We start from the raw sequence: 14,643 nt of genomic DNA, 5'->3' as shown, positions 1-14,643 counted from the left end.
TTTAAAAGAATATTTGGCCTTTAATAGCATCATTAGGTTTTCCCATCTGTTTTTATGAGATACTTGAAAATCAGAAACTAGTTTTTGTTTGTTTATTTCTAGAAAAAGTGAGTAGTAGTAATAAAACATTTTCTATTTAAATTCATTGTAGCATGACCCCTTAACTGAATTGAGAGCCAAAATAGCTGCTCTTATATTTTCTCCTTTCTGTTTTCTTGAAGACCTCCACTGCCACAGTCAACGTGGTGGTGACCGACGTCAATGATAACGCCCCAGTGTTTGATCCCTACCTGCCTAGAAACCTGTCTGTGGTAGAGGAAGAAGCCAATGCCTTTGTGGGCCAAGTACGGGTAAGTGGGACGTTCACAGAACCTCATGCACATCTTTCTATTTCACAATGTTCATATTTTTAGTGTGAAATTGATGCATCCAGAGAAACCGATTAAAATGATCATGCCAATGACTTTGAGATTGTTTTTTAGAAATCCTATCTGTATTTTGAGTCAAACTTATCCAACATATTGACTTATATTTTTTGATCACTATGCAATTTGATTGATTTAAGCCATTCTTTCTTGCCTATTACCTGCATATATTTTAGTATTCTGAAATTAAAACAGTTTTACGAAAAATAAAATTAGGCATGCCAAGAGATATGGATGTAAGTATTTAATCTCAAAATAAGTACATATGTGAATAACTTTACGTGAATATATCTTTAGCATATATAATGTGTCCACTATTTCACACATTTTTCCTGCACTCCAAATTTTTGTTTCTAGGCATATTGTCTGTCCTGGTGCCTGCTTTCATATTACCCGTGTGCTTTTGATGACTTATCTTTTTATTTTTAAAGCACTGTTAGCATTTCTTCAGTTGAACTGTAATGGATCATTAATATTACGTATGAGCTAGAAACCATGGGTGAGGGAATCTTAGCAGGAAAGTTACGTTCAGGATCACCTGCTGTAATTAGAGATTTGTGTTCTGCAGATAAGAATGTTATAGGAAGGAGGAGTGCACCAACTACAGGTTGCAAATGTAAGCCTCAGGTCTTACTCCTTTTCTGTGAAATCTCGAGCTTTTACGTAAGACTTGATACTGCTCTGAGATACTGCTCTTCAATTGTGCTCCTTTTTAAATGAGAAAAACTACCTTATAGTATAACCATCTCATTTGTTGAAGATTTCTTTAAGATCTGTCAAAGAGATCTTGTGAACTTCATATCAAGGCCTGAAATATTTAAATAATATTTAGTTGTTTATTTGTGGTTTTTGCTTTGTTTTTGCTTGTTTGAAAGTTTGATGGAGAAAGATAGAGAGGGAGATTTTGTATCCTTTGGTTCAGTCTCCAACCGGTTGCAACTGCCAAGAGAAATCCAACTCATGAACTTCACCATAATCTCCCAAACACAGCCATCACACACTTCTTTCCTGGGGACATTACCAAGAAGCTCGGTCAGAAACAGAACAGCTGGGAGTTGACCTGCATTTCCAAACATGATGGATGTATTAGAAATAGTAGCTGTACATGCTGTGCCACAATGCCCAGTAAAAACTCTGAAATTTTGACTTTCTTCATTTTTTATATATTTATTTATTTATTTATTGAGATGCAGAGAGGCAAATGAAAAAGAAGAAAGGTAGAGGTGGGTGAGGGAGGAGAGACAGAGATAATAAGCTCTCGTCCATTGATTCACTCAAATGCCTGCAAAAGCTGGTGCTGGGCCAAGCCAAGCTTAGAAGCATAAACTCAATCCAGATCTCCCAAGGTGCCATCACTGCTGTTTCCCAGATCTGCAATGAAAGGAAGCTGATCATGGGAGTTCGCACTGAGATTTGAACACAGGTTCCCCACTACAGGATGCAAGATTCTTGACTGATAGTCCAAATGCTTAACCCCTTGTGATTATTATTTTTTCCCTTAATAATGGATAGCAATATTTAGGATAATAATACATACTATAAATATGACAATAAAGAATGCAGTGATAAAGGGAAGATGGCCGACGTAGGAGAAAGGCTATGAGGGAGAGTTCAGTGAGAGAAGGTTAGAGTGCTGCAGAGGCAGCGAAGAGGAGCGGCAGGAAACCGTAGGGAGAGGTCCGTGAAACTCCCTGGGACAGTGTGGAGCCAAAAAGTTCCACACAACTCGGAAGAACAACGAGAACGGAGCAGGGCAAAGGTAGAGAAGCCGACATCCCACTCCAGACCTGCTGAGTCACCTTTGAGAGCGGCCTGACGGGAGACGCGGCCAGCTTGGAGACAGGGAAATCGGAGGGATCGTCGCCGGCGGAATTCTTCAACAACAGCAGAAGCAGACTGCAGCAGCCGGACTTTGGTGAGCTGGGGATTAACGTGGCAGCCTCCGCATTCCCCACCCCCTGCTGAGGCTCCAGCCTCTGAGAACACAAGGGGCGCAACCTGAAACTGTCAGGTCTGTGCCTTGGGAACAGCGGTGCGTGTTGGTGGCTGAAAAGGTCCCGGGAAAGCGCCTCAGATCTTCCTGCGCTAAGTGGGCCAGTGCATCTCAGCGCGCGGAGGCTGCTGGTGGGAGTCTGGAATCCCCGACACCCTGAAACCCTGTGGGTGGGCGACAGCACCAGGAGGACTCTGAGCGCCGCGCCGGGCTGGGCTAGGCGGTCCCGCCTGCAGCAGCCGCCTCCGTAGCGCAGGAGTCAGGAGGGTGCTGAACTGGGAAGTGTAGCGCTGTGTGTCCCTGACACGCAGATGCCACTCCCATAGTGTGAACTGTCCATTCCTCGCCTCCCACCCCGCAGTCCTGAGTGTAGGCGACACACCGGGAGAGCTCTGAAATCTCCTGTGCCACACTGGCACTGTGCGATCCCGCTGAGAAGTTATTTTAACAGGGCGCCTGGGTCACACCTCCTCTACGGTCCTGTGAGGAGGAGCCACACACACACCACGAGTGGTGGAATCACTGCACAAGAGCCACGCCCAGAAAGTGCCTCAACCACAGTCTTGTGTGTGGGAGACACACCAGGCGGGCTCTGAAAAACCCTGCAGTCCCTGACAAGGAGAACGCAGGGAGAAAGCACATAAAACCTTCTACGTCCTGTGGATTCCCGTGCAGGGGGCGCGCCCAGAGAGCGCCTCCATCCCTCCACGCCCTGCGGTGGCACACCTGTAGAAGAGGTGCCCAGAGTGTGCCTGGAATCCACTGGGCCCCCAAGGTGGTGCTCTACAGCCCCGGGCCCTGAGAACGCACCAACGGTGCCTTGAAAATTACCACGCCCGGCAACACCACGCTTGCAGGCTCCAATCTCTACAGGAAAGCACCTGACAGCCCCTCAACACACGGGTCCATTTGCCTTACCAGAATACACCAACGCAATGGGAAAAACCACTAGAAAGAGCTGTGCTCCAGATGAAAGAGCCAGCACCCCACCAAACATGGGCCAAAAGCCATTATCAATATCGGCGATGCGAGATGAAGACATGGACGTGTTACCAGCAAAGGAATTGATGAAAATAATGCTAAAATTTCTCAGAGACGTGGACACAAAGCTGGAAGACTACCAGAACCGCATAATCACCGAAATACAACAAATCAAAACCAAACTGGATGCCCAAGAGAATAAAATTGAAAGCCTCATCAACAGAATAAATGCGGCAGAGGAAAGGATCTCTGAAACAGAAGACACACAAAATGAAAGTGCCCAGCGAATTAAACAGCTAGAGACAAACCTCAGCAAAACTAATAAAATGATGCAAGAGATGAAGGATTACCTTAGAAAATTGAATATTCGGATCATCGGCCTCCCCGAGGGAGTAGAAAGAGAATCTGGGATGCAAGCAGTGCTTGATGAAATTATACAGGAAAACTTCCAAAACACTTGGAACACGAATCCACCCCGCATACAGGATGGACAGAGAACTCCCAACAGACATGATCCAAAGAGATCTTCACCCAGACACACGGTGCTCAAGTTCTACTCCAATGAAGACAAAGAAGGAATCCTGAGACAAGTACGAAGTAGAGAAAAGATCACATACAGGGGAAAACCCATCAGAATTACTGCTGACTTCTCCGAAGAGACCCTACAAGCAAGGAGAGAATGGACAAAGATCTTCCAAGTCCTGAAACAAAACAACTGTCAACCAAAAATAATCTACCCAGCAAAGATCTCATTTGTATTTGAGAACGAAATCAGATACTTCAATAGCAAAGAAAAACTAGAAGAATATGTCTACACAAAACCAGCCCTGCAAAGTCTCCTTAGAAATGCGCTAGTCCCGGACAAAAAGGAGGCAAATCACAAACAAAGTTGGCAAATAAGAAGGTCTCCAAACTAAAGGCCGCACAAACAAGACAACTACATAGGCAACAACACATACACAACACAAACACATGGCAGGGCAAAATTGCAACCTCTCAATTTTAACTCTCAACACAAATGGTCTAAATTCACCAATCAAAAGACAGAGATTAATAGAATGGATCATCAAACAAGACCCAACCATCTGTTGCCTACAAGAAACGCATCTAACCAGAAAGGATGCAAAGAAACTGAAAGTGAAGGGATGGAAAAAGATATTTCACGCTAATGGACGAGAAAAAAAAGCTGGGGTAGCTATCCTAATTTCAGACGAGATAGATTTCATTCTAACTAACATCAAAAGAGACAGGGAAGGCCATTTTATACTGGTGAAAGGAATGATCCATCAAGAAGCAATCACCATCATTAATGTTTATGCACCGAATCTTAATGCACCTAGTTACGTAAAGCAATTACTTACAGACTTAAGGGAAGACATAGACACCCGCACAATTCTTGTAGGCGATCTCAACACACCTCTAACAACAATGGACCGGTCTACGAAACAAAAACTCAACAAAGAAACAACAGAGCTCACACAAACAATAGAACAACTGGACTTAGTAGACATATATAGAACTTTTTATCCTAAGGCCACAGACTATACATTCTTCTCAGCGGTGCATGGCACCTTCTCCAGAATCGACCACATGATAGGACATAAAGCGAATCTAAACAACTTCCAAAACATTAGTATCATACCATGTACCCTCTCAGACCACCATGGGATGAAACTGGAAATCAACAACTCAAAACTCCCCAAGAAGTATACGCACTCTTGGAAATTGAACAATATGCTATTAAACGAACATTGGGTCAGAGAAGAAATCAAAGATGAGATCAAAAAATTTATGGAAACCAATGAAAACTCTGATACAACATTCCAAAACTTGTGGGACACCGCCAAAGCAGTGCTACGAGGTAGATTCATCGCAATCGGAGCGCATGTCAAGGCCCAAGAAAGACGCCAAATACAGGAACTAACCTCACACCTCCAGGATCTGGAAAAACAGCAGCAGAAGAGTCCCACGCACAATAGGAAACAAGAAATCATCAAAACAAGGGAGGAGATAAACCAAATAGAAATCAAAAAAACTATACATAAAATCAACAAATCAAAAAGTTGGTTTTTTGAGAAAATAAACAAAATAGACACTCCACTGGCCCGATTGACCAAAAAAAAACAAGAGAAAGTGAGAATTAATAGCATTAAAGATGAAAAAGGCAACATAACAACAGACACTGCAATCATTAAGAAAATAATTAGAAATTACTACAAAGAACTGTACTCCCACAAATTTGAGGACCACCAAGAAATAGAAAAGTTCTTGGACTCCCACCACTTACCAAAACTCAGTCCGGAGGCAACTGCAGAATTAAATAAACCCATAACCGAGGTAGAGATTGAAACAGTCATCAAGGATCTCCCAACGAAAAAAAGCCCAGGCCCAGACGGCTTCACTACAGAATTCTACAAAACATTCCGAACAGAACTAACCCCAATCCTCTACAAGCTCTTCAAAACAATAGAGGAGGAAGCAACCCTCCCAAACTCATTCTATGAAGCCAACATCACCTTAATCCCAAAACCGGACAGAGAACCATCAGAGAAGGAAAACTACAGACCTATTTCTCTGATGAACATTGATGCTAAAATTCTCAACAAAATCCTAGCCAATAGAATTCAAAAAATCATCAGACAGATCATTCATCCGGATCAAGTAGGATTCATCCCTGGGATGCAGGGATGGTTCAACATTCGGAAATCCATAAATGTTATAAACCATATCCAAAAACAGCAAAACAAGAACCACATAATAGTTTCAATAGATGCAGAAAAAGCTTTCGACAAAATCCAACACCTCTTCATGCTAAAAACTCTAGCCAAAGTAGGCATAGATGGGAAAATCCACAACATAATCAAAGCAATTTATGAAAAACCCAACGCCAGTATCATACTGAATGGAGAAAAGCTAGAACCCTTCCCACTGAGATCTGGAACAAGACAAGGGTGCCCGCTATCACCACTGCTATTCAACATAGTCCTAGAGGTACTTGCAGAGGCCATAAGACAAGAAAAAGAAATCAAAGGCATACGTATAGGAAACGAAGAAGTCAAGCTTTCACTATATGCAGATGACATAATCCTATACATAGAAAAACCAGGAGACTCAATACAGAAACTGCTAGAACTTATACGAGAGTTTGGCAGAGTGGCGGGGTACAAAATTAACGAACGAAAATCAACAGCCATAGTGTACGCAAATAACACCAAGATGGAAGAAGATCTAACCAACAGGATACCATTCAAAATAGCAGAGAGAAGTATGAAGTATTTGGGAATAAATCTAACCAAAAGCGTAGGAGACCTATTCGAAGAAAACTACAAACTATTTAAAAAGGAAATTGAACAAAACCTCAAAAGATGGAATAACATCCCGTGCTCCTGGATAGGCAAAATCAATATCATTAAAATGTCTATACTACCACAAGCAATATACATTTTCAATGCAATTCCAATCAAATTGCCCAAAACATTCTTCACGGAACTGGATACAATGATTCAAAAGTTCATCTGGAAGCACAAAAAACCACGAATAGCTAGAACCATCCTGAAAAATAAGAAGTCAGCAGGGGGAATCACAATCCCGGACCTCTGGACATACTATAGAGCAGTGGTTATCAAAACAGCCTGGTACTGGCACAAAGACAGAAAGGAAGATCAATGGAATAGAATAGAAGCACCAAAAGGGAACCCACACAAATACAGCCAATTAATCTTTGACAAAAAGACCAATGACAGCTCAAGCAAGTGGGAAGGCCTCTTTGGTAAATGTTGTTGGGACAACTGGCTGATAGCCTGTAGAAACAAAAAAATAGACCCACATCTATCACCATACACTAAGATCCAATCTACATGGATAAAAGACCTAAACCTACATCCAGAAACCTTCAAACTCTTGCAAGAAAATGTAGGAAATACCCTGCAAGACCTAGGAGTAGGTCCCGACTTTCTAAGAAGGACACCAAAAGCAATAGCAGTTGAGAACAGAATAAACAAATGGGACCTCATCAAACTAAGAAGCTTCTGTACAGCAAGGGAAACAATCAACAAAGTAAAAAAGCAACCCACAGAGTGGGAGAAGATCTTTGCACACGATATAGGCGATAGGGGGCTAATTTCCAGGATATATAAAGAACTTCAAAACAACCAAAAAACCAAAACAAACAAGCCACTCAAGAAATGGGCACGGGAAATGGGCAAACATTTCACAAAGGAACAAGTCCAAATGGCAAACAAACATATGAAAAAATGTTCCAGCTCCCTAGCAATAAGGGAAATCCAAATTAAAACATCGATGAGGTACCACCTAACACCAGTAAGATTGGCCCACATAAACAAGAACACCAACGACGCTTGCTGGCGAGGATGCGGGGAAAAGGGAACCCTACTCCACTGCTGGTGGAGCTGCAAATTGGTACAGCCTTTATGGAAATCAGTCTGGAGAACACTCAAACAACTCAAAATCTGCATACCATATGACCCAGCAATAGCACTCCTAGGAATATATCCAAAACACCTGTTTTACGACAAACCAACATGCATCCCTATGTTCATTGCAGCACAATCAGTAATTGCAAAAACATGGAAGCAACCGAAATGCCCATCAGCAGAAGATTGGATAAGAAAGCTTTGGTTCATCTACTCCATGGAATACTACTCAGCTATTAAAAAAAACAAAATGCAGTTCTTTGTGGCTAAATGGGTACAACTGGAAACTATAATGCTAAGGGAAATGAGCGAATCCCAAAAGATTAGATACCACATGTTTGCCTTGATTTAACCTGTAATTTTTTGTTTGGTTGTTTGTTATTTTTTTTTTTTTTTTTGAACCTGTCATTGATACTGTCTCAACCCAGATGTTTCGAAGAAGGGAACTTGCATTATTTTTAACATATTGTTTACCCAATACTATGTCAATTAATTCCATAATGTTGTATATTGATACTGTGGCCTCGTTGGGGCTTTTAACTGACTGGATCTTTACTCTGTTAGACCTATTTTCAGACCATAGAAGGTCTCCCCAAGAGGCCACTGAACTTATCTGGACAATAAGACGCTGAACTTTATGCTAGGCATGTGTCTGCAAGCAATGAATCTCAACCGAACTTGAACTATGGTTATGCAACAAGGTGGAGGAATCCACCATGGGGGGAGGGGTATGGGAGGGGTGGGGGGAATCCCCAGCGCCTATGAAACTGTACTACACAATACAATGTAAGCAACAATAATAAAAAAAAAAAAAAAAAAAAAAAAAAAAGAACAATAAACCAAAAAAAAAAAAAAAAAAAAAAAAAAAAAAAAAAAAAAAAAAAAAAAAAAAAAAAAAAAAAAAAAAAGAATGCAGTGATAATCAAACCAATTGTCATTATCCTCATCACAAATTCCAGAAGGCGAATGAGGCATCCTTCTCTTTCCATCTGTATTAAGGGTCTTTCTCTCAAGGGAAGAGTTGAAGTCATTGCAGTGTGACACATATATCAGATACCAAAGGTCTTGATTCCATTTCACAATCCCATCTGAAAGCTCTACTCTTACTGTAACAGCTCTGATATGAAAGGTTTTATTGTGATTTCTCAAAAGAAAATTCTCAGGCACAAAATATCAAGGTATACTTTTTATAGTTTGGTAGCGCGCACACACACACACACACACACAGTTTGTATCTCTCTATGTAACTTTACATTAAAAAAATTAAATAACTGGGCCCTGGACAATGGCTCCAGTGGCTAAATTCTCGCCTTGCATGGACTAGGATCCCATATGAGCACCCATTTTAATCCCAGCTACACCACTTCCCATCTAGCTCCCTGCTGTTGCCTGGGAAAGCAGTAGAGGACAGCCCAGAGCCTGGGGCCCTGCTCTGAAGTGGGAGACCAGGATGAGGCTCCTGGCTTCATATCAGCTCTGCTTCAGCCTTTGCAACCACTTGGGTAGTGAGCCAGTGGGCAGGCGATCTTCTTCTCTATATATCTCTTCTTTTTTAATCTACTTTTCCCATAAAATAGATAAATCTTTAATTAAATAAACATACAAAAATGTTCCTCTTGCCAGTAAAAACACTGTGAAGGAGGTGCATCAGGCACTGTGGCACTGTGGATTTCTGCTATACCAAGCAAACCATGTGTGATAAGTTCTATTATGTGCACATGTGCAGGGCACACAGATAAAGAGGTAGTGCTTAAATTGCCTCCCAATGGGTGGCCACTGGTAAAACTGAATTTGGAATAGATAGACAACTTTCTAGGCTAATTGCATAAGTATAGATGCAGAGAAATGAGATTTCTGTACATTGTAATTATAATAGAAATGACAGTATCACATCAAAAAGCTGGCCCTGTATCATGTTGTAGAGGGCGTTGGGGAACCCTGAGAGGTCAGAGGTATGATAACATCATATATACATTTTATGAAGCTTATTCATTGTCAACAGTATAAATCTAGAAGATAGAGATAGGTGGCAGTTGTAACACCAGAGATGGTCAATGATTGAGTTATTGTGATGATCTGATCGCGGTGATAGAAAATTGTGTTAGACTTGTCACTCTACAGTGTACTGTGATAAAAATGAAAATGTATTTAATGACATCTTTCAAGCAGTTACATAAAGCAAATAGACATTAAGATCATTTTCAAAATATGCTTCCCATTGCTTAATTTTTTGTCATTTAAAAATTTAAAGTCATCAAAGTGGTGATTAATTTTTGTTTTCCTGTTTTTTATTCTGTTTAATATTTTTCATGGTGAGCTTGTGTCCCCGAAGGAATTATTATATCAATCACATTTATTGCTTTCTGCTCCTTAAGTTTAAATGATCTTTATATACATTATTTTGCTTTTAAAACTTGAAATATAGACTCTATGACTCATAATTTGATAGATTATAATTGTTCTAATCTTTAGGCAATAGCATGTTTTCATGTCAATTAAAATGATTTTGAAACTACAAAGGAAAAGGGTAATGGCCAAAGCACACTATATCCCAAAGACTACTTAGCTTCCATGAAGTAATAATGTTTGTAGGCTGGAATCTGGAGTCATCACCATGCTCTCCCATTGCTACCTAATGATAATTATATTACTCCACTAAATGACTGATGCTACACAGTTAGAAGTCAATTTTAATTGCTGCCAAAAACTATTAACACACTCTTTAACATATATGCAGTTAATTACTGTGTCGTATTTGAGTTATTTTGTTTGTGCATATGTTCTAATGATATCTTAAAATGAGAATGCAATATGTAGATCCACATGCTAAGGAAATTTCATTTCCTTTCCAAAGATAATGTTGCAGTAATAAACTACACTAGCACTTTAAAATATTTATGGATTATATATGTATATATATAGTAGATATATAGGTATAACAGATACAGATATTATCCAGCTTATTAAAAAAAGACCAATAGACAATTATTGAATGTCCTCCCTTCTGTTCATAAAGTCTAATATATCATCTTCAAAGTAAAACCCAGTAAATACAGCAAAAACACACTTCATCTCAATTCCCAAATCACTGAAATACATTATTTGTAAAAAAGAATGAAAGACATTACAGTGATTGGGGTGTCTCAGGGCAGGGTTATTTAAAAAGTGAACTATCCTCAACACCTTTTGGCATATTAGTCACATTTGAGGTTAGGAAAAAGTGAGAAAAGTAACAGGCAAAAGGATGTAATTTAAGATATAGGTCACACTAGGAGGCAAAACAGATTAACAGTAATGGAATTTTGGCGGATTTTTTTGAAAAACAATTAAAATGCTGTGCTCAGATGGGGCCAACAAGATTTTGTCAGTGTAACATTTTGCTGAGTATCATTTAAATCCTATTTCACAAGAGATTAAATTAAGAAAGCTATCTGTGTATCCTGTCTCTGAATCACAAGCATCCCGTAGTTCATTTTGAGAATGATCACAAATATCAGAGACCTCGTACCAGCTAAGCAGAGCTCTTGGTGATTTCCATTCCCTGGCTGGGTGGGCATCTGTAGAAGATTCTGATTGTTTCTGTGCAACCACAAGCTGACTCTATCAGCAGCCCTGGCCTCAGGTCACTCTGGGCTGTTCTCAAAGGGCCAGATATTTGTTATTCTGCAAATTATTTTTTTTAAATTTTTTTTATTGTGCATATCAGTTTTTATTTTTTTTCTTTTTTTATTGTTATTAACATTGTATTATGTGATACAGTTTTATAGGCACTGGGGATTCCCCCCACCTCTCCCACATCCCTCCCCGCATAGTGGATTCCTCCACCTTGCTGCATAACCACCGTTCAAGTTCAGTTGAGATTCCTTCATTGCAAGCATATACCTAGCATAAAGTCCAGCATCTTATTGTCCAGATAAATTCAGTGGCCTCTTGGGGAGACCTTCTCTGGTCTAAAGGTAGAGCTAACAGAGTAAAGTTCCGGTCAGTTAAAAGCCCCAACAAAACCTCAGCATCAATATACAACGTTATGGAATTAATTGACATAGTATTGAGTAAACAATATGTTAAAATAATGCAAGTTCAATTCTTCAAAACATCTGGGTTGAGACAGTATCAATGACAGGTTCAAAAAATAACAAACAACCAAACCAAAATTACAGGTTAAATCAAGGCAAACATGTGGTATCTAACCTTTTGGGATTCACTCATTTCCCTTAGCATTATAGTTTCCAGTTGGGCCCATTTAGCCACAAAGAACTGCATTTTGTTTTTTTTAATAGCTGAGTAGTATTCCATGGAGTAGATGAACCAAAGCTTTCTTATTCAATCTTCTGCTGATGGGCATTTCGGTTGCTTCCATGTTTTTGCAATTACTGATTGTGCTGCTATGAACATAGGGATGCATGTTGGTTTGACGTGAAACAGGTGTTTTGGATATATTCCTAGGAGTGCTATTGCTGGGTCATATGGTATGCAAATTTTGAGTTGTTTGAGTGTTCTCCAGACTGATTTCCATAAAGGCTGTACCAACTTGCAGCTCCACCAGCAGTGGAGTAGGGTTCCCTTTTCCCCGCATCCTCGCCAACAAGTGTCGTTGTTGTTCTTTTTTATGTGGGCCAGTCTTACTGGTGTTAGGTGGTACCTCATCAATGTCTTAATTTGGATTTCCCTTATTGCCAGGGAACTGGAGCATTTTTTCATATGTTTGTTTGCCATTTGGGCTTGTTCCTTTGTGAAATGTTTGCCCATTTCCCGTGCCCATTTCTTGAGTGGCTTGTTTGTTTTGGTTATATAGCAGCAGAGCATCACATAGTTTCAGGGAACAGCCACCCCACGAGGTAGGTGAGCTCTACAGTGGTGTCATAAATCTGTGTTTATCTTTCTGTCCATTCACTTTTAATGGACTTCATACTGGCCCCTGGTTTCTAGAATCACTATAGAGAAAGCCCAGACTTCTTACATTCCTTCTGTATTTTGAACCCTATTCCCTAATGACCTGGTTCATCCTTTCACCTGATCTTATGCTTTCATAATTCTAGACCCCAAATCCCCAAAATATACAGAGTGGAATGAATGAGTTGAAATGTAGGACCTGGCATCAAACTTACCAAAATGACCATCATGACAGTGGATGAGCAACTGTAGTCTGTCCTGCCTAGCTTTTTAGCTTGCAAAATGGAGCTAAGAGCAGTACTTACGGTGTTTAGTGGTTGAAACCATTGATAAATCTTTGTGAGATATATGCATAGTTAGCAGAATACTTAGAACTAGCATGTCCTTTATTTAGCATTTTAATTATGTTAAATCACAAAATGATTTATAATGTGCAGCCATAGTATGATATACTATATTTTGTAGCACTATGAACTAAATATAAGAAATTATTTGTGATTTTTCTTGATTTTAAGTGATTTATACTCTTGAATTTCCTGATATGCTGCCACATACTGACAGTACTTTCATGTAATTATTGTTTTAACAAAGTATAAAATGAGTCTCTTCCACAACATCACTGTAAATAAAAGCACATTCAGTCAATTTCAAAACATTTTCTTTCAGTATTGTTAACACATTTAGCCTTTGATCATAACAAGTTACAAAAAAAAGACTCTGCATGCAGAATATAAATATAAAAGGCAGTTCAACAAGCACCCAGAAAATACATACTGTGAAAACGCTGTGGATATATTTGAAAATGAGTTTATCTCTGTAACCAAGCAAATATTTTGAAGTCCTTTGTATTCACAGATACTAACATTTCATAGAATGTTTAGGAAGCTAGAAGACACAACAATATTTGTAGTTACTTAAATGGAATTTGTGCTGTAGATTTGTGTCTCTGGAATAGCTGCAATCAATGTTTTAAAATTTTTTACTAATACAGCGAGAATAGATTTTATGCGTTCTGTAGATGTAGTGTCAAGCGGACATTTACCCGTTGCTCACAACCCTGTTATGCCCTGGTATTCTTTCTCTCTTCATCAGTTATGTGAAGACATAATTTTAATGCACTCTAAATCCACAGGCTAATTTATCTCTAATCGTAATATTCAACAAGTAAACATTAGCAAGACTCTATTTCCACAAGAATATAAACATGTGCTAAAAACAGTTGTCACATCCAGAAGTGACTTTTCATTACTATACATTTTTTTTTTCTTTTTGGTTCTTGAATTAGCTGCCATATAATGGAGAAAACATGCAGTATTTAACTTATTGAGACTGGCTTATTTCACTAAGTGCGGTACCTTCTAATTGCATCCATTTTGTCGTAAAAGTCAGAATTTCATTTTAAAAATGTTTTTATTTATTTGAAAGGCAGTTACCGAGAGTAGGAGGGAGGGAGAATGGGCAGGGAGAGATGACAGCATCCTGTGGTGGCCGTTTTGAACTTTATACATACTTTTTTTTTATGTACTTAATACAGCAAGTGGAATACACAGAGCTTGAATTAAAAGGCATGATTATATGCACTGACGCCCATTAAAAATAGCAACCATCCATTTTTGGAGTCTTAACATGTGCTATAAACTGTTCTAGGTAATTTTCATGTGTATTTGATTTGTTCTCAAGTGTCTACTGTTAACTTTATTACATATTAATACAGTGTTAATTACATTGTGTTACATATTAATGCCTATTATTTGCAGTATACATGTCAGTTCATCAGAATGCCTGCTATAATTTGCACATTTTATATTACCTGGCCCAGTAAGATTATGTATTTGGAGGAAAACAAAGTGTATTCCTGACAATATCCACACCAGCCCTAATCTGAACTTCTTAGAATTGCGAAGTACCAGATCATATT

At 39.3% G+C, this 14,643-nt stretch overlaps 1 protein-coding gene across 4 annotated transcripts in view; it reads left to right on the top strand.

Annotated features, from left to right (window-relative positions):
• The window catches only part of PCDH15 (protocadherin related 15), a 496,526-nt gene that overhangs the window by 309,769 nt on the left and 172,114 nt on the right, over positions 1 to 14,643 (top strand). For all 4 annotated transcript variants that reach the window (XM_040975792.1, XM_040975791.1, XM_040975790.1 and 1 more), the window contains one exon: positions 222 to 350. In XM_040975792.1, coding sequence (XP_040831726.1) covers positions 222 to 350 — 129 coding nt within the window. The remainder of the gene's footprint in view (positions 1 to 221; positions 351 to 14,643) is intronic.

Source organism: Ochotona curzoniae, unplaced genomic scaffold (genome assembly GCF_017591425.1).
Source record: "Ochotona curzoniae isolate NIBS_2020 unplaced genomic scaffold, NIBS_Ocur_1.0 contig_2692, whole genome shotgun sequence".
Classification (NCBI taxonomy): domain Eukaryota; kingdom Metazoa; phylum Chordata; class Mammalia; order Lagomorpha; family Ochotonidae; genus Ochotona; species Ochotona curzoniae.
This window is presented reverse-complemented; position numbering and strand designations above follow the sequence as displayed.